Here is a 21,631-nt window from a genome sequence, read left to right on the forward strand (position 1 = left end):
GCGGATGGGGATGGATCATGGGTGGGGAAGGCACACATGCATTAATGGAGCTTGACTTGAAAATGAGAGGAGCTTATTCGTAGAGCGCCCAGATTAGTTTCCAAAGCATTTAAGTGGTGGAATCAAAAGCTTATTTAATGAACTCTGTACACGTGTCATGTGCGGTGCTTTCTCACCGTAATCAGCCTCCAAAATTCTCAAGCTGCAATGCAAGATCATGTGGTGCTTTTCTGAACATGGACATTAGAATCGATGTTTCAGTCGGTTAGTGCCCCACGATGAGATGCTTGGATGGGTCTAAATTCTCACCATAGTGATCATTAGGCAAAATCATATCATAGAAACTGTGCAGCGCCTTAGCTTGAACATACGAAATCGACTGTAGTTTCAGCAGAATTTATGAGTAGCATGAAAATGCATGGGCGTTGAAGTTTTTATACAAGGTGGGATCTAGGGAAGGTCAAAATTATGCAAAAAGGCTGGTTTGACCCATATATAACCTCGTTAGAGTATCTCCAGCTGCCTCCCTTTCCTCAATCCAACTACTATACTAGGAGAGTTGACAAGAAAATAGTGCTTTAACAGTCTCCCTTTACCTTTCCATATTCCCAATAGTTATTGGGATAAACCAAAAATTCACCCCAACTCCCCCCTAAATAAAGGAGGAGTTGTGACTCTTCCAATACAATAGTTGTATTAGGTGGTGTATGGTTCCTTTAGTCCATCATTAAACTTTAGTCCATACCCTATTTGGTTCCATGGACTAAAGTCCACTAATGCTGTTGAACAAAGACTCTTTACCCTGCTCCCCACCAGGCTGGTACCCTGGCGCCAGTTCTATCTCCAGCTTGAGACGATGAGATGTGCTCGCTCCTGCTTCCACCATGGCATCTTCCTTCCCTCCCCTCCACCCATCGCCTTCCTCCCTCCTCAGTAGGCTAGGTCTCGACGCGCACGGAGACTCCGCATCGGCATACCGCTGTCGTGCCCCCTCTAAGAGCCGTCGGACCTAATGCAGACAACACGGCCGCCCTCGTGGTCGCGCGCACCAAGGCCGGGGACTCCACGAAGGCTCGGCCATCTAGGCGCAGCTCCTCCACAGCTTCGCTGCACCGTGCCTTCCCGTCATCGGGGATGCCTTCCTCCACGCCTACATCGCTACCGGGAGGGAGGGCGGTGGGGGGCGACGGCAGTGGGCGGGAAGGTGAAGGCGGGCAGGAGGGAGGGCGGCGAGGGCTGGGTGGGAGGGAGCCGGGTAGGAAGGAGGGTAGTAATGAGGGGCAGGAGTATCGCGAACACAGTTTAGTCCACTTTAGTTCACCTCATATGGACTAGATGACTAAAACCTTTAGTCCAAACTTTAGTCCACCTGTTTAGGTGTTTAGGGACTAAAAGTGCATAAAAATAGTGGACTAAAGTTTAGTTCATAGGAACAAACAACCCTTAGTACGAGAGTATTGGGAGACTATAAAAAGTAACTCTCGCAATAACGGTTGAAGTGATATTGGGATATATACCAGTGGGAGTTTTATGGGCATTAAATTTCATGCCACATCAACAATGTTGCTGGCTTGACAAGGTCTTTGTGAGAAGAGAGAAGGGGAAGTTTCATCATATGTGAAAGGAGTTTCATCCCCATGATACTCAACACGCATAATTACCTAGTTTATAGTCTTGGTAACAGTACAATGAAATTGTGCACTGAGACTGACTAGTTCTTAGGAAATATTTATTGAGGCACTGCTAGAGATGCTTCGTAGAGGTGGAGAGTATCTACCAGACTGCCCGTGCGCCAAATCCGCTCTTGTTTAATTTCCCGATTCTTGAAAATCTGGTAGATGACATCTAGCAATCGACAATCATAGTAGTAAAACATTTTGACACCACCGACAAATAGCGTATATTTCCTTCGTTTTAAATTATAGTTCGTTTTGATTTTTTAAATTCATAGATGTAACCACAATGACCAAGGAAGTACGATATTTTTTATTCATCCTTGCAGGATCTCAAGTGCTGAATAAACCCGTCGATGCACCTCTCATGGCACTCTCTGTCTGCCACGATCTCCTGCAGCTTTCTCGCTTCGGTCGGAACACCCTGCCCTCCTCCCCCACCACGACGGCGCGAACCGCTCCAGCGACGCCGTCTCGGTCGAATGACCCGCCTTGTCGTCTCTCGGCACCGGCACCCCGACCTGCCGCCCCTCCATGAGCCGCGCGTTCGGGCCTTGGTTGCCGAAGGTGGGCAGCATGATCAGCGGGTGCCCGAACTGGAGCCCCTCGACGATGGAGCCCCACCCGCAGTGCGTCAGGAACGCGCACACCGCGCCGTGCGCAAGCACGCTCACCTGAGGCACCCACCGCGTCGTCACGAGCCCACGGCCACCGGTGCGCTCCGCGAACCCGCCGGGTATGATGCTGGCCTCGTCGGTGCCGACGGGCGGCCTCAGGGCCCAGAGGAAGCGCGTGCCGGCGAGCTCCAGGCCATGCGCCAGCTCACGGAGCAGCTCGACGCGCAGCGGCGCCTCGGTGCCCAGCGCGACGTACACGACGGACTTGGCCGGCTGCGCGTCCAGCCACCGCAGCGTCGCGTCGTCCTCTGTGCTCTTGCGTGTTCCGTCGGGCTGCGGAGGCAGCAGGCCGAGAGGGACGGCCGGCTTGCCGTAGAGCCTCGCCAGGAGCGGGAACGCGTCGGGCTCCAGCTCGGGACAGCTCCGGATGGCGACGAACCTGGACCTTGTCAGCGTCTGGACGAAGCGGCTGATGATGGACGGCCCCGAGGCGCCCTCCGTGGCGAAAGCCTCCGTGGTGTGCTGCGCCTCGAACGCTGGCGCCGCGCTCATAGAGTGGCCGATCGCCTGCCGTTGCTCAGCGTGCGAGTCCCCCAGCTGGCCAGCCGAGGCCGCGACGCCAGCCGGGCAGGGCAGAAGCATCGCGCACGGTCCTGGGCGGCGGCGGCGACCCAGTGGTGGATGAAGTCGGCAACGACCCAATCGGGCTTCCTGCGGCCATCCGCCGCCGCGCACGCGGCGTCGAGGAACGCCGCGAACGGCGCCGCGAGGCCGTCGAAAGCCTTCCTGTGGAGTTCGAACCTATCGTGTGGTACGTCGCTGGTGGACTCGGCGCCGTCCGGGAGGCCATCGACTCGCGGGAGCGGCAGCGCGACGAGGTCGACGAGGCGCGCCAGCGCGGGGTGCACCGGCGGGAGGCGGGCGAGGTTGTGCGGCGTGGAGACGAACGACACGCGGTGGCCGCGAGCGGCCAGGCGCTCCGCGAGCTCGAGGCAGGGGAGCAGGTGGCCGAAGGCGAGCCACGGGAAGATGACGATATGCATGGTGGAGTCATCGGCCGTGTCCATTGTGAGAGGGAGGCGAGAGCTCGACCTCGACGGAGGAAGCGATAGAACCGGGGTTGCAGCTCAAAGCCGGCTGCTGCTTTGCTTAGAGAGGCAGGGGCCGCATGACGAGATGGAGGCGGGCCGGCAACGATTGGTTATCGACTTATTGGTTTCTCCATATGGCGGGAATGGCCATGCGTGCTTTGATATTGACATGTCCTTGTTTAGTGAATAAACACAACGAGATCCTCACAAATCTTAATCCTGTGGGTAATTCGAGCATCTTTCAGGTTTCGATTTTACGAGAAAGGCAATAGGCATGTTGGGTAAAATGGGCTGAGCTCAGCAAAAAATAATTCTAGGCTCAGCAATGTCAGAGATCCGGCTGCAAGTGAACTAAAGAAAATGGCCTTGCCCTCTCCAAGCAAGAGGATCTCAAACGCTCGACGAATTCGTCAATGCATCTCTCCTGGCAAGCCCTGTCCGCAACGATCTCTTGCAGCTTCTTCGCATTCGCCACGAAGACACTCCTACTTTCATCTTCGGACATGACGGCACGGACTGCTGTGACGACGTCATGGCGGTCGAATGACCCGTCATCTTCATCCGTCGCCACCTGTACTCCGATCTTCCGCCCCTCCATCAACCGCGCGTTCGACCCTTGGTCGCCATAGATCGGGAGCATGATCAGAGGATGCCCAAACAGAAGCCCCTCGATGGTCGAGTTCCACCCGCAGTGCGTCAGGAACGCGCCCACCGCACCGTGCGCCAGGATGCTGATCTGAGGTACCCACCCCATGGCGACGAGCCCACGGCCGCGCGTGCGCTCCTCGAAGCCCGGAGGGAGGACATCCGCGTCAGCGACGCCGCCGGTAGGCTTCCTCAGAGCCCAGAGGAAGGGCACTCCGGCGAGTTCCAGCCCGAGAGCCAGCTCGTGCACTAGCTCGATGCTCAGTGGCACCTCGCTTCCCAACGCGACGTACACGACCGTCTCGACCGGTTGCACGTCGAGCTATGGCGTGATGGCGTCGTCGCCATCCTTACCGGCGGCAGCTCGGCCTCCGTCGGGCGACGGCGGCAGGAGGACGAAGGGGACCACCGGCTTGCCGAAGAGAGTGGGGAGGCGAGGGAGAGCCTCCGGCTCCAACTCGGCGCAGGTCCGCTTGCCGATGAAGTTGCAGCGCTGCACGGTTAGGAAGAAGCGCTGCCCGACGGATATCCCCGAGGCGCCTTCGGTGCTGTACATGATCCTGTTCCGCTCCGTCTCGAACCTTGGAGCTACCGCCGCGGGTTGTCCGTCTCCAGTGGCTTGGTGCTGTTGCCCGCTGCCAGCCTGCTCGGGCCGTGGTGGTTGGCCGGCGAGCGCGGCAAAGATGCTTGCAGGCAAGTGGAGGAGCATCGCGCATGGCACCTAGGAGATCGCTCGCCATTACAGTTCATTACACGTCACGACGGAAAAGTCATTTGGGAGTGGCAAATCATTATACTAAGTAACCTTTCGATCAACAGCGGCGGCGGCGGCCCAGTGGTGGAAGCTGTCGACGACGACCCAGTCGGGACTATCCCGCCCTGCGCGCACGCGGCGTCGAGGAACGCGGAGAATGGCGCCGCGAGGCCGTCGAACGCCTCCCTGTGGAGCTCGAAGGCGTCGAAGGGCACGTCGTTGGTCGACTCGGCGCCGTCGGGGAGGCCGTCCAGGCGCGGGAGCGGGAGCGGCACGAGGTCCACGCGCGGCGCCAGCGCGGCCGGCAGGGGCGGGAGCCGCGCGAGGTTCCGCGGGGTGGACACGAGCGACGACGCGCGGTGCCCCCGCGACGCCAGGCGCTGCGCGAGCTCCAGGCCCGGGAGCAGGTGGCCGAACGCGAGCCACGGGAAGATCACGACGTGCATCCGCTGCCGGGAGGAGGAGCCCGCGCCGTCCGCCCCCGTCATCCGCCCACGCGCTCGCCGGCTCAGCCTCGTGCAGGGGAAAGCTCGGAGCTGTCAACGAGGCCGGGCGTGTCGTCACGCAGTGGTGGCTGGGCCTGAGCCCTCGGTTTTCCCCGATGAGATAGGGGAGTGTGACAGTAGAAGACGGCGCGCGACGTGATGGATGACACTTGTGGCAATGTCGGATGCTTGTGACGGAAAGAACTGGGATTGGCTGGACAATGAATGATCCAATGCAGCAAACGCCCCCGTTCAGTGGTCATTGCGCTGTACTACAACTCTACAAGTCGAAGCCAGCGTGGCAGCGTGCATTCGCACAATTTTTTTTTTGCCAACGTGGCGTGGATCGGGTGACGCTGCTGATCATTTTGGGCCTGGGCTTGATTCTAGTTGGATTGGCTTTGAGACGGGCCCACAGTACGTGCAAAACACAAGATGTGTGCACTGAGGTCTTAAAAGAAAACGAGCTAGCACCCGGACGTCCGGCGGGAGCAACTCCCGTCGGACGCATGCATCACCATCCGTTTTAAATCTGACGGCTACAGTAATACCATAATAAATACCACTAATTATCCGACATTCCGTTGCAACATCAAAACAAAATAGCTGCAACATCGAAAATCTATGGTTGCAACATAAAAAAGATGCGAAAAAAATAGCTCAATGTAAACATAATATTCGTGAGGAAAAATTCCCACTGCAACATTGAACACATGTTTCATGCAACATTTCCAAAAAATCATCATATGTTGAGTTGGGATTGAGCTCGTACGGGAAGAAATATTGCAACATGAAAAATTGACAGATGAAACAACAAAAGTCAACTATTGCAACATCGAAACATCTCAAAAAATCAATCGTGCAACATCAGACGATACATTCATCCGCAACACCCGTGCGCATCTACAACGTTTGCAACATCCAAGAATCCCTACTGCAACATTGTGAGATACCTATTGCAACATGGCCGCCGCTCGATCCTTCCTCACTCGGATCTCGCCGGGGTCGGGGAGAGGGCCACCGGATCCGAGGGCGTTGGGCGCTCCCGGTTGGTTGAGGACGCCGGAGTGGGGGGAGGGGTGCCGCCAGGGTGGGGGATGAGGTTCCCGGAGTGGAGGAGCGTGCCGCCGCCGGGGTGGACGAGGAGGACGCCGTGGTGGGGGAGCATGCCGCTGTCGAGGTGGGGGACGAGGCCACCGGGGTGCGGGACGAGCCTGCCGAGGTTGGGGAGCGTGCCGCCTTCGGGATGGATGAGGAATACGTCAGGATGGAAGGTTGAAGAAGAAAAGGGATGGGAAAGAAGAAACAGTAAAAACATATAAGGAACGGAGCGGTGGGGAGTGTCCGACTGTCTGGACCATAGCGTTTCCGGAAAAAAAACAAGATGGGTACACTGTGCACGGGTGCACACCTGCCTGATCCTCCGACTGCACCAACCGACCTGACCACGGCCCGACCGGCCACCGCGACGAACGAGAACCGGAGCCGGCGAACCGCTCAGGGCCTGTGGCGCACGCGACTCGCGAGGTTCTCCTCGCCGAACGATGCATGATCCAACGGCGGATACCATCCAAAGCCAGGCTCCGCCTTCGCATCCTAGACTAGGGCACCCAAACCCCGAGCCCTCCGCACACGACCCCAATCCCTGCGCAGCCAAACCCAAACCCTCCTCCCCGACGGCCATGGCCGCCGCGACGGAGAAGACGGCGGAGGACATCCGCCGCGAGCTACAGGAGCTCCAGCGCCAGCACCGCGAGGTACGTCCCCCTCTCCCTTCGGCGCTTCTAGAAGCCTCCGTACTCTCCGGGGCGTCTACCCTGACCCGTTCTCGTCCCCCTCGCAGATCACCGAGCGCCTGCGGGATCCCCGCGGCCTTCGCCGCGGAGTCCCCGGCGCTGGTCCTGTACCTGGAGGGCCCCGCCCGCTCCGCGGCTTCGTGAGACCTGTACGATTCTCGCCAACATCTCCTTCCCTTCCCTATCCCCCTCCCTTTGCTTTTTCTGTTTTTACCCTAACACATTTTGTTGTACATCTCTGATGTAGGCCGTGGTTGCGGAATCGGGGGATCAGCCCGCGCAGAAGCGGCGGCTGCTATCAGCCGTGGTTAAGGTTGGTATCGCCTTTGGATTTGATCTGTATTCTGTTTGTACTCCTCATGTTTGATTCTGTGGAAACTTTAAAATTTCGCTTGGTGCTTGATGTTATAAACGTAGGTCGATGGTGCTGAAACTAATGAGGAAGGTGAAAAGGCTGCTGAGGCGGAGGGGCGTGAGGAGGGTTCAGGTGCCGCTGAAGCTGGTGACAGGAGGGGTGTCAGCAATGGTGGGTTCAGGAGAGATGGGGGCCTGCGTATGCCGAGGAGGGTGGTGAGTAGGGCAAAGTGGGAGCTGGTTGTGGGTTTGCTTGTCATTGGGTTATAAGTGCTTTTGTGGAGCTTAGGTTGTACTATTTGATTGCAGGACTATAATTCACTGCCAGAGCCTGCTCCAAGGGAGCTCCCCAAGAATGATGATCCAAATATGGTGAGAAGGAATAAGAGGATGTTGGGCCAGCTTCTCGTTGGTACATTAGAGGTAAAGGAATCTTACGCACAACGATGATTCTGCAGTCCTTTGAACTAATGTTATACCTTTTCATTTTGGTTTTTATTATTCCTAAAAGAAGTCTGTATTGATTAGCTTTGGATTGCCCAATGTAAGCTTGAACATGTTATCAAACCTGCCAGTTCGGTATCAATACGAAGCAATGAAGTGCTCTACACAACTATACCGACTTATTCCAATTTTTAAGAATATGGTGTTATGGACACGGACATGTTGTTGCTGGTTATTGTTATTTTGTTGAAGTTAACTACTAGCACAATTTCTAGGATTGACTCTGATATTTGAATGCTTGGTGTGCCACTGATTCTTAATTTTCTTCGCGTGGACATTCCTATTTGTGAAAAATTTAGTTTACCTGATTCTTGATTCTACTCATGTTTGCAATGCAGAAATTTCAGCAAGAGGACAAGAAATTATCCAACTCCGAGGCTTTTCTGCGCAGATCAGAGACACAGCGAAAGGTTTTGCTCATTTCTCGTTAAAATGACTAGTTTTCAGAGGGGTTACCCCTGCCATGTTTTAAGTACTACAATCTAGTGATTTTTTGTATATGCATATAATGCACTTGTTGGGCCTCATACGCACAGCACCTTTATGTGTGAATTTTGTGTGCATCAAGCATTGTCTTCTGAAGAAAAAGATTAGATTTATATGTAAATGTGGCACACAGAATATCCTATGTTTTTTTATTAAAAATATCCTACAGGCATTTTGAAGTTCATTTGTGCTATGGAATAGCAAAGAAGATGCTTGTGCATATTTTCTTAAATTATTGAACAATGCCTCATGTTCATTCTAACCATCAGAGAAAAAGCCCATGATTCAAGATTATATTTTATAAATTCAAGGAAATCAGTGCTTCCTTTTGAAACTTGGTACTTGTCACATATATAGTTAGTTATTTTGGAGTCAATTTTTTTATGGATAGCTAAAAGTTCATTTAGCTTTTATTATACACAACTCATAGTGGATTCTGAAAGGGTTTTCTGAATGTAGGCTGAGCAAAAGGTTCGTGAGGAAAGTGAAAGGTTGCGACAGCAGGAGCGAGAGCAAATTGCAGAGAAGCGTAAGCGTGACATGGTAAAGACCTATGCATTGTTTAATGACTTGTATTCATCTGCCATAATTGCACACATTTTTATTTGACATTATTAATCCTTGGATGGCCTTGTTTAGATGCTTCGAGCTCGTGTAGCTGCTAAGGCAGAAGAAAAGAGGCTGGAGCTCTTGTACATGCAGTGGACTGAGCATCATAAAAAGCTGTCCAATTTTTTAAGGTAACTTTACTGATTTACATCAGTCCCCACTTTTAACTTAGATCCAGAATTGGGTTCCCTACTTTCTTCAGTTAACCTGTTTTGCATATTTGTTGTAGTTATTCTACTTTCTTTTGATGGATCTGTTATTTTCTGCATGCTGCAGGTTATTTTTATTTCTGGTCCAAAAGTGTCCATATTGACAATTAAATTGAGGGAAGATACATTCTAATTGTATGCAGACTTGATGTTTGATGACCATTAGTGTATTTGTTTACATTACATTGAAAATATCCGTTCGATGTTTGACTCTTATCTGATTATCCCCATGTTTGGCAGGACAAAAGCTGAACCACCTATTTACTACATGCCAGCTAAACCGATCATTGATGATCCTATTATTGTTGAGCAGAACAAGGAAAAGGTATATCCTAATCCTACTCAAACTAAGAATCGTAATTGTGCACACTCCTGTATTATAGTAGAAAATTAAACATGTCTGATGGATTGTGCACAATTTGCTGATGCCATACGGAATCCTGTTGTGGTTTTTATAACTCAGAATTTGGAATACTACAGACATGTACCTACTGATATATCCAATAACAAACATATGCAAAATTGTCCATTTCTGCTGTGATATTTGTGTGTACTGATTGGAGTGTAGACACTAAGGAAACGGCCAGGATACAAACCTGCAATCTTCGATGAAATTTTAAACTTGCTGTGATTAAACCTTACCTATAAAAATCCATTTGTTTGCTACATAGCTGTTCCCTGGTGAAAATCAAACTGCCATGTGAGCTTTTGATTCCTCCCTGATTGCGAAGTCTGGTTTATAACAGCATAAAAAATCAGTTTTTATTTGGCGAGTCATTGATCGTTTGGGAGACTCTAGTGTGTCCTGGGAATTAATACAACTTGCTGTTGTTGCTTAATTCCTTTTATGATATTGGACATTTTGATTGTTAGCTTTGTTGTTGCCATATCACCATGTGCTTGCAATTCCTAAAACCACCTTTTTATATGTTTTAGACAATTTTTTCTCTGTTGAGGCAGCACCTAGAGTATGGTGGATTGGTTCATACTCATCTTTCATATTATCATATTAGTTGCACCACTTGCTTTCAGATGTCTTGAGACCGCTTTTATATTTGAAGGGCGTGCTTGATATGTAGATTATTTATTTCAGTTACATGTACCTGTTTTCGGGATCATTGTTCTGGATCAACCTAACTTATTTAAAACACTGCAGGTATTTGAAGAATGGAAATCTGTGCGCAGGGCTGAGCTGACTCAGTTTCAAAAGCAAGTTGAGGAGCAATATCTCTCCAATGTTGAGAGGCAGTTGGAGAGAATCCAGAATGCCCGGAACGCTCGGAGGGCAAACGGTCCTGCTAACATGCAAGAAATGGACAAGGAGCTGGACACGCACAGAGCGGAGCATGGTCCGAAGACTCGGCGAGTTCCCGAGGAGGGGGGTGGCAATGATGAGGACGAGGATGTGGAGGACATGGCAGCAGAAGACGAGCTGATGGATGAAGTTCTGGGCATCAACGAGGACCCGTCCAAGCCATCTGAAGAAGCTACCACTGATGGTGGCGAGCCGCATGCACCTGAGGAGGCACAATAGGCATGGCTGTTACGAGCTAGGCACTTTAGGCGTTCTGCATTTGGTATCAGATTAGTTGCCATCTTGGGACTCTGGGAGTGTTTGTACGTGTAGCGCTTTTGAGATTCCCTCCTGTTCTCTTAGCCTTGTGTTTTCATACTGTTGTTTCGGCTGTTTGACGTTGGGGCCTACACTTGACTGTCGATTATTATCATATCATTGTATAATCGTTTGTAAACATTATGTTGTTGCCGCCATGGCTAGCGGCACTGGGCGTTAAATACTATACGCATCTGCTATGCTTCGGTGGATTTCGTATGAACGCAGCGTGGCTATGCTACGGTCAATCTTCTGGTTAGGGTTCAGGCTTCCAACGGGTTTTTTGAGTGATGGAATTAGGCCCTGATTCCTGGTCCATTGCATCCTCATCCGTGATGCAGCCACTGTTGCTAGCGCGACTGCACAGTTTCTCGTGAATCGGCTGTTCCTTTTCACCGCTCTGCCGACGCGACCTTTTCACCGATCTGCCGACGTGAGACACCACAAGTCCACAAGGGGAATTTACTTTTAATATTTTTACAGTTCAAGTTCATTGTGTAGAAAGTTGACGATTGTTTGACCTCCTGCAAAGCAAAAATCCCCAGCGAAACGATTGGAGCTGCACAGGAACCGTGTTGAATAATTGAGAACATATTAACTTTTTACAGAAAAATTGGCGTAGCAGTACTGCTATTTACTATTCATTTATCTACTCAGTATTGTTCAGGGAAAACACTCTCCAGAAATTTTACAAATCGTTTTGCATATGAACTCGGGTCAACAGCTGATATTGAAAGGGGATCGAACTTGAGAGATTTGACTGCATGCTCGACCCTTTTCGACACGTTGTATTCCTGTAGTATGTCTATAATACCAAGGTAAAGAACAACATCATATTCCTCAATGTTGTCCGGATTTTCTAGTTCCGTGTTCATGTCCTCCCGCACTTTCAGAGCTCGAGCTGGCATATTCACCCCTAACTGCACACGGAACCTGAAAGCAGATTAAGGGTAAGCATGAATCGGGAGCAGAATTCATCCTGCTTATAGGACTAATAACTATGTAGGACTAATAACTATGTATAACTCGTATGCATATAAGTAAGAATATACAGTTCATCTCTGTTGAAGCTAAGAACCACTCAAGCATATTTGACAAAAATTTAAATCGAAGTGGTGAATAGCACTTTAATTTTAGGATATAAAAGAAAATCCTGGAATTCAAGGATGGTAACTAAAATAATAGAAACATCATAACATTTTCTGGGGAACGAGGGAAGAAAAAAAAATTCAGATGGTTACTTGCCTACTCTGATTTAACACTCATATAGCATGCGTGTTATAGCAATCCACTGAAACATCTCAGTTTCAAGCTGGATCATCAGATGATTTGCTAAACTTTTACGGAGTAAGAACAGGTACCTTCCAGTCCCAGGCAAAACAAGATCGACTTCTTCATAGCCTGCTTCCGATGCCCGAACCATGCTTCCTCTTATGTGTGAACCACCTACTGTAGTACCTGGCTCATGAGCAACGAGCAGAAATCCTTTCCACGAACTTTTCTCCTCATATTGCAACAGATCAGTATCTGGTTAAGGCAAGAAACAATTTATTACTCCCAGCCTCCCAGGAAACAAAGTCAAAAGCTGAAGGTAGGCAACCGATTTTTCAACGCAAATATAATGTACCCCCTCTGTTATTAAATGTATGACATTTAACATCAGATGTTTAAGAACAGAGGGAGTAACATAGAATGTACAAGTAGTCAATCCAAGATTCTAGTTCCTGTTTAAGTAAAGGTCAACTTGAGAGAAACATAACATAACTAAAAGAAAAATTGTTGCACTTTTTTACCATTACATTACCTATATTTTATCTTTGACATTTTTTTCGCCATTTTTTGCCCAACTACATTATTTGGACATTGTAAGACCATTTTAAGCTCTCAAATAATACTTAGGGTGGTCCTTTTGTCGCCTCTACTGATATGATAGTCATAATGATATGTTTTGGCATGTTATTCAGTTGAATGTGGCTAGACTGACTGTGATGGCAAAAAACAAAATAGCACCTAACAGAAGACTAAAAAAAATGAAACAAGCTAAACTCAAGGGGCACATTGAAGATTGAGCGCATCAATATACTATCCACTATACCTGAAATTCCACTTTCAAGGCTGTTCTGGTGTGATGAGGATGTCTTCAGGTGAGAGGGAGCTCTAAAATGGATTCCCAAGAGCATGCTGTAATCAATAATAGACTGGGATTCCAGGAACATACAATCAAGTGATATTTGCCTGAAAATGGTCAGCAGAAGCATTTAACAGTTACCACTTACAAGTTATCATCAAATCTAACAATTATAAACCATTTATTCATCAATATTCAACATTTATTATCAATGAATGCATGGTAAACTAAGTTCTCAAGTACCAACTGCTTCCAGAGCAAATAATACAGCCAGAATTGTGAAGCTTAACCACAGACATGACCCACTTTGAGCTATTTCTTTGCCAACAAAAGAAACTCGTCAATGTATGCATTCTTCAATATCCAAAGGACAAAACTACATCAGTGTCAATATTGAAATAGTATAAAACAGTTCCATAGGCACCACATTGGGCGTAGAAAAAATTAGCACAAGTATTTTTCTTTCTATGTTTTTGTTTATCATATCTTATATTTTCATTGTGGGAGTACAAGTACTTCATAAACAATAAGGTTAGACACTGAAGACTAGTAAAAGTACAAAAAGGTAACACCAGGAAAAGACTATTAAGGCGTATAGAAAACAATAGAGCAAGAAATTGGTAGCTTACCTAATAAGCGCATCCCGCCATGGTTTATCCACATGGAAAACATATGACAGGTCAAGGTCCTTTAGTGTTGTGTTCTCATTTATATTTTGTTTTTTTGTCGATCGGCCTTGCGTAGAACCCTTCAAGTCATACTTACGGTGAATTCGAAGCTCAGTGCAAAACATATTTCCCATCACAACAAAGCGGACCTGTACAGACCATAAATAACTATAACATATGTATACAGGCTTAAAAAAAATAACGCAACAAGGATGTGATTGTGCACCTTTCTTCCTCCTTTCAGAGTAATCCTGTGCACGCCAAAGAATTTTGTAATGAGCGTATTATCATAAGCTCTGACATGATTGTAATATTTTGGAAGCATCTTCAACAGTATCTGCAGCATTTATATATCAAACCAATCTGTAGTAAGCATATCTTATCGCTCGACAAACATAAATAATATTTTGCTTACTATGGATTTTTTTCTTGTTTTCTACGAATGTTTATGTTTACTAATACCAGGATCACAAAAGCAGCACTGTCTTATATGCAACAAAATTTTCCAGGCTATGTAATATCAGCAGCTCATCCAAACATTAAGAACAAATAAAATATACGCTAATAAATATTCTTGAAGACAGTACCTTCAGCTCAGCTTTTCTCAATGTTTTAATGACAAAGCGTTCATCCTGTGAAAGATAGAAAATACTGCCACTTTTCCCGGGTGAAGAAAGCTCTTTTAGACTGTCATCACCGCATAAGGACATCATGTAATCTGCAGCATCAATATGAAACATTTCTCGTAGATTCCTGAAAGTTTGAGTCAATTAGCTACAACAAAAATGATGGATTAATATGCAGAATATGTAAAAGTTCCAAGACAATATAAGATCCTCTATAGTATGTATGATCGTGTATTAGTTTCTACAATTGTTGCGCCATACAGCTAATATACTTAAAACCAATTAAAAAATAATTCAAGAGGAAAAAAATTGCTGCAAACAGAGAAATATGATATGGACCATTTTTCTTCAGCTTGAGGCTTTGAACAATGCTCTTATGAGCTATGACATGACTCATGCTTTAGATCAGACAAACTACTTCAGATTACAATTTTCTGATAAGGTTCTTTCTAGTTTCTAGCTCTTATTTGCATACAATTTTCTGAAGAAAAACATAGGCTGCCTAAACAATGTATAGCTTCTTTTTTGTTAAACAAATCAGCCATTGTTCACATTATCTTCTTTGCCATCTTCTATAGTTAATTAGGCAGGGTGAACTGCAGTAGACCTTCATAGTTAAATGGAAATGAATTAACCACTGTTTTAATATCAAATTACGTCCAGTAGTAATGAGTATTAACAGAACAGTATGAACTGCTAGAACCTTGTACAAGTAACAAGCTGAAAAGAGGCATACCGGAAAACCATAGGGCAATAATCCTTCCAAAAGAAATTGACAGAGCAATGTGGAGGGGTATACTGCGAGCCCTCAGAAGGGAAGTACATTCTTATCCGTGCTCGAGGTCCAAAATCATTTGAACGGACTTCACGCAATGGGACAGGGGTGATTTTTCCTACAGTATACCTGAATAACAATATTGTGGGGTTTACGTTACAGAAAGGACTGGGAGTAGGTAAATAGTTACTGAAGTGCGTGGGACCACTAAATTAAGCTACTGAAAATCATATTTTGGTTGCAACATAGCTACAGTACCCTCAAATAAATATTACAAGGACAAACAAACAATAGAGTAAAATTTAGGAGATACGAATCTAGCATGTGAAAATATGCCAAAGAAACGTGAAAGTGGCAACTATTTATATATGTAAGAAGCGGCATGGAATATCTAATGTCACTACATTTCCTTCCCAAAAAGAATAAGAAAGTTACATATTTTATCCAATGTCAAAACTATTCCCGAAAAGAGAATCCTTACACTGGCTACTTGATTCTTGAATTAAGTAATGCTGTGCTCATAAATAAATATGAGTTCTGTATCTGAAAGCTATAAGTACACAATCCTGAATGCATGGGTTGGTACTTTCAGATGTGGTAATAGCATATCTCATCCTAAATAGATATATTCGAAGGGAACTCAAAAAGTAAAACCACTACAAAAGCTGGTTTCCGACAGGAGGATATATTTTTTTTCCTAAACACACAGGGTAAAATAAATGAACTCAGATGACACATAATTGCAGACACTAGTACAATTAAGCACTTACCTGATGCCGAGTTGTAGATTAAGCATTAGGTAATAGCTCCTGTGGCCTCTGTAAATAGTTTCCATGGGCCCACCAGCTTGTTTTTGCAAGGTCTGGTCATGTGATTTACTGCTATCTGGCATTCCGGAATCATGACCTTTTGGCTTTTCCGAGATAAGTACTCCTTGTACATATTCCCGTTCATAGACTAATACTTTATCAGCTACATTATCTTGGAGACACTCACCAGTTGTCAAGGGTACAGTGGATGAATCTTCAGACAGGCGATTTCCAGAATTATCATCGAAAACTGGTGCAGTGCCATTTGAAATACGCCTGGGTCGATGGAAAAGGCTGCGTATTCTCCATGTGTTGCAAAGTTTTTGCAATAGAAACAATAGTCCACTATTGACATTTTCATTACCAGAACTTGAGGCACTTGAAACATCATGATCTGTTACACACTCAGACACTTCAAGGTTACAAGGCATTTTACTTCCTGGTTGATAAAACATACCATGGCCATCCTTGAGTCCCCTGTCCCATGTACCAATGTAACATGCTCCTGATGAATACTTGCAAAAACCTTTCCCATGAGCCAGTCCGTTAAGCCAATTACAGTCAAGAGTATCACCATTTGTCCACTTCATCACTCCTCTGCCATTCATTTTACCGGATTTCCACCTTCCAATGTAGGTGTTACCATCAGCCCATGTATATTTACCAAATCCGTCTGGCAAACCCTCATTCCAGAAACCTTCATAGGTATCAGAGTTGGCGTAAACCATTGTGCCCATTCCATGCTTTTTGTTCATCCTCCAAGAACCTTTATAAAGAGAGCCATCAACTCCTTTGAAAGTGCCTGTTCCATCAATGAAACCTCCACAGAGATCTCCATCATATGAAGCGCCAGAAGGCCATTGAATTTCTCCTCTACCAGTCATCTTGCTTGTATCCCATTCGCCATAATAAAGAGTTCCATCTGTCCACATATACTTTCCAAATCCATGAGGAACTAAACCAGCGAAGTTGCCAACATAGATGTCACCATTTGGAAGGGTACTCCCCCTAAACAGAAACACAAAATAAGGCTACTAACACTCGCTACTTATATTACAAAATGTCTGAATAGTAGAGCTTATAAGCTTTCCAACAACTAAATTGGAAAATATTTTTTTTAAAAAAATGTTAAAGTAGTCAATCAGCACTGGACAGTGGGTGCACACAAATCTAGCTGTCATTTTATTGAGTTTTTCAGTTTTTTTTAAAGTGCTGAATAGCCTTCTATTTTATGATGAAAATGAGAATTAGCGCACCTCTGGATGTTCCCCGTGCTTGCCTCTCCAGTGGCCATGCCAAGGTTTACTAGGATGGCTCAGAAATGGCAAAATACATTCAGCAAGATCTGAAATAAGATGAAAAAAGGCTGTGATTCACGGTGGGTTCAAAATAAACGCCCATTGAAAGGAAATACAGACTTGATCCCAGCAAGATTTCCAGACAGATTTCTACTGGAATCAACCCTCATACTATATTACCAGCTCACGAACCCACTGAACTGTTACCATGAGGGTAACTTCAAATATATAGTATTGCTTACAGATAGAAAAAAGAACTGCGGTCTCCAAAAGAAAAGTTCAGCGAGCAGGGCACGAGTACTAGGGACTAGAGAGTGCAGTCTCCCTTCAGTAGAAGCTTGCAACTGATGCATTTCTAACTCTATACTATGCATGATGATGCTTTCGAAAAGCCACTTTAATCACGTAGCTTGAAAACTTCTAAACCGCTCGAATTCCACCCAGCCTCGGGGCTCGATCAAAGCAAAAGGTTCTAAACTGCTTGAATCCCAGCGCAAATGGGCGCCTCGGCGACAGCATCTCTAAGCAAAGCGAGCAACCAGGGACAGGTCTCGCGGGCACCATGCATACATAGCTCACAAGCAGCAGCAGCAGCCGGAGCTCACCGCCGCCGAGGGAGATCGCGCGGAGCCGACACGACGCCCCATCCGGCCAGGACCAGCCTCCGGGGAAGGATCACAGCAGCGAGAAGAGAAAAGAGAGGAGGGGGGAGAGGACAGGCGAGAGCCAGAGAGGAGGGGAAAGGGGGCAGGAGATCGAAGTGGACAGGGCAGGGGCGAAGGCGACTGGGGCCCGGCGGGGGAGGGAAGGGGGGCAGGGTGCGGTGGGGGCGCAGGGACGGGAACCACCACCACGTTGCGCGCGCAAGTGGCCGAGCTGGCGCCGACCAATCCCAGCGCGCGCCACGCCCCCACCCGGCCACCGGGGACCCGGGGCCCTCGGGATCTTTTTTTGGGAGGGTTCCCTCGGCTTCCCTCCTCCCTCCGCCAGTCCGCCGCCGCCTGAGACTCCCCGCGATTGGGGTAATTCTCTCGGGCCTTTCGGCGGCGGCGTCAGCCAATCATGGAAAGCGACGGGACGGAGGGGTGGCTCATGGCTGGCCGCTGGCGGGCGGGATCAGATTCGGCTCGATCTGCCACTGCCAGGTGTGTGTGCTGGCAGGTGGCAGCGCGGACGGGCGTGCGGTGCCGGGCGCCGGTGCGCGGACGAGAGGCTTCCCCGTGCTTTTACCGTGACCGCGCGAGCGAGGGCGGGCGCATGTGGGCGGTCGCGGTGGCAGGCAGCGCCGGGCGGTGCGGGGGTTCCCGTGCGTGCATGTGGGCCGGGGCCGGTCACTTTCGGCGGCGCGCTGTTGTTCGCCTGCGCTCGCTTCGACGGAGGGGGTTGGCTTGGGCGCTTGGTTTGGTTACTTGGAAGCGGGGTGCTTTTTTTTTTTTCTGGCGAGTTGGCGTGGCGTGGGCGTGCGAGCGGAGCGGGTTCGGTCACGGCGGCGGCATGCGCGCGGCGGCGGACGGCGACGGGGAATCTAATCGGGGGCGTGATCTCGTAGTGACGGGGACGCTTGGGGGGTTTGGGCTTTGGAACTTGGGAGTATTATAGTTACCGGTTCGCCATCTGGGCCATGTGCGTGAAAGGGTATTCGTTGAGAGGATATTTCTGAGCACAGGAGAGTGACGTAGGAGGACTCCTTGAACATTCCATTTTTATCTCCTGGTACTGGCCCACTGGACCCAGCTTTCTTACTGCGGCATGGAAACTGGTTGAGAGGATGGCAAAGGTGGAAGAACTTCCTGTTTTCAATCAAAACAGAAAAGAAGGCAATGGTGGAAGAACAGGCGGATTCTCAGCCTGACAGTGAGAAAGAGAAACCACTTTGGTTTCTACCGGTAATAACATTTATTTTTTTGCCATTTTATTCACCCTACACTTCCTCCCAATCTCTTTCTTCCTCCTTTTCTTCTTGTAGAAGTACTTTTGTTCCTTGAAGGATAGGTTTTCTAAAAGAGTCTATGAAAATTTTAAAAAACATATGGCTTCTTATATCCGATAATATTACATTCCAATAGGTAGAGATGTAGAACTCAATATGAAGAAAATTAAACAAAGCCCCTTCAATCTTGCTTGTTTGTTCCTTGAGCCCTTCGGTGTTGCTTGTTCAAAGCTTGAAGATCCAAAGCCTTCGACGATGCCTTTTGTGAAAATTTGGTTTTTCATTGTTAAATAATCTCCTCTTCGAAGTCAAGTTGCAAGCTATTCACCGACAAGAGACATTGAATGTTTTATCTCAAGCGTATAGCTCTCCTCGTTAAGATCCGCCCACTTTTATCTAAGATGGACAGATGGCACTAGAATAATAATAACTAGCCTCGTGCAAAGGAGAACCCTAGCTCATGAGCCATGCCATTGTGAGGATGATGTGTGCAAAACATCACGATGGTCTGCAGGGAGACCCATCCATTCATGATTTTGCGATTCCACGATACATGAATAAGGTTGTAATCTCTGCAGTGGTTGAAATGGAAGATTCTTAAAAAAAATGTGAAGAAATAAGGTTAAAAGATGCTTTACCACAAAATAGCTAATAGTGAATTTTGGCCTATTGTCATTTGTATTGTGTTTGTGCTTCATAGTTGGCTATAGAGAGGAAATGGTGTAGATGCAACATTGTGATGAAAACCACCACCTTCTTGGTGAAGCAAATTTTACCTTGGTTGAAGAAATACGTAATGCACGATTTCCTCTTTTTCTCAATAAAGAATAAAAATGATTTTGATCTTTCATAGATATTGTGTAGTGGGCATGCTAATACATATAAATTTGTAGTTTCTTATTGGCGGATACAACTTATTTAGGCAAGCATCTTGTCTACAAACAGAATAAGGATTTCCAAAGATAAGAGGATGATCTTTTAAGCAAAGAGCTAACCACCTATATGCTTCTAAGGGTGATCCCAATAACCACGATACTTTTAAACCAACGCCATAGAAATACAACCATTAGAACACATCAGCCAATAAAACGATCAAATGCCCATATATTTATCTGACACATTTGGGTTACCTCCTTTCAGCATAGGGCGAAGAAATATATCTATTTTCCTCAATACTTACGAGTAAAGCACCTACAAAACATGTAATACACTTCCATGCTCAATTGTTTGACAAGGTATACAATAGTCCAAATTGCAGAAAATATTTTACATTTATTTCTGGCATCTGAGTACGTTTACCGGATGTTTTTAACATTAAAGAAAAAATACACAAATATACATTGGCAAGATGCGTAATATCATTTCCGTGTTTCAAAGTACATGCCTCTCACTGTTGCGCCACTGCTCACCATTGGTAGCACATCAAATCTGGTTTTTGTAGCTACCCCTCTGTCCTAAGTGCACTTTTAGGATTTGAACATGAAATTATTATGGATAGAAAATAACAATATTACCCTATGTACAGGAAATATATGACTAAGAGTAGCAATAATCATGATTGGAATAGATGCCATGTTTCACGTCCTGAAAGAAACGAGAACGTTTCACTCATGGTGGATGGCTGAACCGCTGGGTGTTTGGAATTTTTTTACCAACGGGACCCACGTGTACAGTGCCCAGCTGGCTGGTAAATTTTACCGTGAATATTACTACTGCGTTTAATATGGGACGTTTTTTAAATCCTAAAATTGCAGTTAAAATGAGATGGAGGGAGTAGCCAAAACCTAGAGAGAGAGACACTGGTAGAGAAGTGAGCTTTAATCCCGGTTGGTAGGGTGCTTTTATCTCGAAAACGCATCCGGGATAAACCATCCGGGACAAAAGGGGGGGGTCTTTTATCCCGGGTCACTCAACCGGGACAAAAGACCCCCTTTTATCCCGGTTGGTAACACCAACCGGGATAAAAGGGTTGAGAGCGCCGACGCCGCAAAAAAAAAAAAAAATCCCGAGCTCCCAGGCAGGCCCCCCACACGTCGCAAGTCACAAGTCACGCGATTTTTCACGCGAAATATGCGCGTGCGCGGTTCGTGGGATTCGAACCCACAACCTCCAGCCTCGCGCGTAGCTTCCTTACCATCCCACCTACACACCACATCTGACTATGTAGGGGATACTATCCTTTTGTATTAACTCGTGGGGGACCCTTTTATCCCGGTTGGAAACACCAACCGGGATAAAAGACCCCCTTTTATCCCGGTTGGTGTTTCCAACCGGGATAAAAGGCATGCCCACGATTTAATTCCCTTCCAGTCACCTTCCAGTCACCTCGTGGGGGCCCTTTTATCCCGGTTTGAAACACCAACCGGGATAAAAGGGGGTCTTTTATCCCGGTTGATGTTTCCAACCGGGATAAAAGGCTCTTGACCCTTTTATCTCGGTTGGTGTTACCAACCGGGATAAAAGGGGGGGTCTTTTATCCCGGTTGGTGTTTCAAACCGGGATAAAAGGCCTCTCAGAGTCTTTTTTTCCCATTAGCCTTTGCAACCGGGATAAAAGGTTCCG

The 21,631-nt window shown here is 47.2% G+C and overlaps 2 protein-coding genes and 2 pseudogenes across 2 annotated transcripts; 1 reads left to right on the forward strand and 3 right to left on the reverse strand.

Annotated features, from left to right (window-relative positions):
* Positions 1 to 1,986: 1,986 nt before the first annotated feature.
* LOC101777450 lies at positions 1,987 to 3,333 on the reverse strand (annotated as a pseudogene).
* Positions 3,334 to 3,709: 376 nt separating this feature from the next.
* On the reverse strand, positions 3,710 to 5,268 carry LOC101777863 (annotated as a pseudogene).
* A 1,596-nt stretch (positions 5,269 to 6,864) lies between these two features.
* Positions 6,865 to 11,047, forward strand: LOC101782940 (pinin). Its single transcript, XM_004982003.4, has 10 exons — positions 6,865 to 7,022; positions 7,109 to 7,210; positions 7,309 to 7,374; positions 7,479 to 7,631; positions 7,725 to 7,838; positions 8,258 to 8,329; positions 8,865 to 8,948; positions 9,045 to 9,145; positions 9,464 to 9,548; positions 10,380 to 11,047. The coding sequence occupies exons 1-10, from the start codon at positions 6,948 to 6,950 to the stop codon at positions 10,755 to 10,757; spliced, it is 1,230 nt and encodes a 409-aa protein (XP_004982060.1). The 5' UTR covers positions 6,865 to 6,947; the 3' UTR covers positions 10,758 to 11,047.
* Positions 11,048 to 11,388: 341 nt separating this feature from the next.
* Positions 11,389 to 17,883, reverse strand: LOC101783347 (phosphatidylinositol 4-phosphate 5-kinase 1). Its single transcript, XM_012842874.2, has 10 exons — positions 17,745 to 17,883; positions 17,098 to 17,186; positions 15,803 to 16,849; positions 14,994 to 15,161; positions 14,219 to 14,384; positions 13,858 to 13,968; positions 13,593 to 13,780; positions 12,931 to 13,070; positions 12,197 to 12,362; positions 11,389 to 11,768 (listed from the first exon to the last, which is right to left on the reverse strand). The coding sequence occupies exons 2-10, from the start codon at positions 17,133 to 17,135 to the stop codon at positions 11,489 to 11,491; spliced, it is 2,304 nt and encodes a 767-aa protein (XP_012698328.1). The 5' UTR covers positions 17,136 to 17,186; positions 17,745 to 17,883; the 3' UTR covers positions 11,389 to 11,488.
* Between the last annotated feature and the right edge of the window lie 3,748 nt (positions 17,884 to 21,631).

Source organism: Setaria italica, chromosome IX (assembly GCF_000263155.2).
Source record: "Setaria italica strain Yugu1 chromosome IX, Setaria_italica_v2.0, whole genome shotgun sequence".
Classification (NCBI taxonomy): Eukaryota; Viridiplantae; Streptophyta; class Magnoliopsida; order Poales; family Poaceae; genus Setaria; species Setaria italica.

Coding starts and splice junctions, on each gene's coding strand:
- LOC101782940 (XM_004982003.4), top strand. CDS start 6,948: ATGGCCGCCGCGACGGAGAAGACGGCGGAGGACATCCGCCGCGAGCTA. Junction 7,023..7,108: donor TCCAGCGCCAGCACCGCGAG/GTACGTCCCCCT, acceptor TCCCCCTCGCAG/ATCACCGAGCGCCTGCGGGA. Junction 7,211..7,308: donor TCCGCGGCTTCGTGAGACCT/GTACGATTCTCG, acceptor TCTCTGATGTAG/GCCGTGGTTGCGGAATCGGG.
- LOC101783347 (XM_012842874.2), bottom strand. CDS start 17,135: ATGGCCACTGGAGAGGCAAGCACGGGGAACATCCAGAG. Junction 13,781..13,857: donor CTCTGAAAGGAGGAAGAAAG/GTGCACAATCAC, acceptor TGGTCTGTACAG/GTCCGCTTTGTTGTGATGGG. Junction 12,363..12,930: donor CCTTGAAAGTGGAATTTCAG/GTATAGTGGATA, acceptor TGCCTTAACCAG/ATACTGATCTGTTGCAATAT.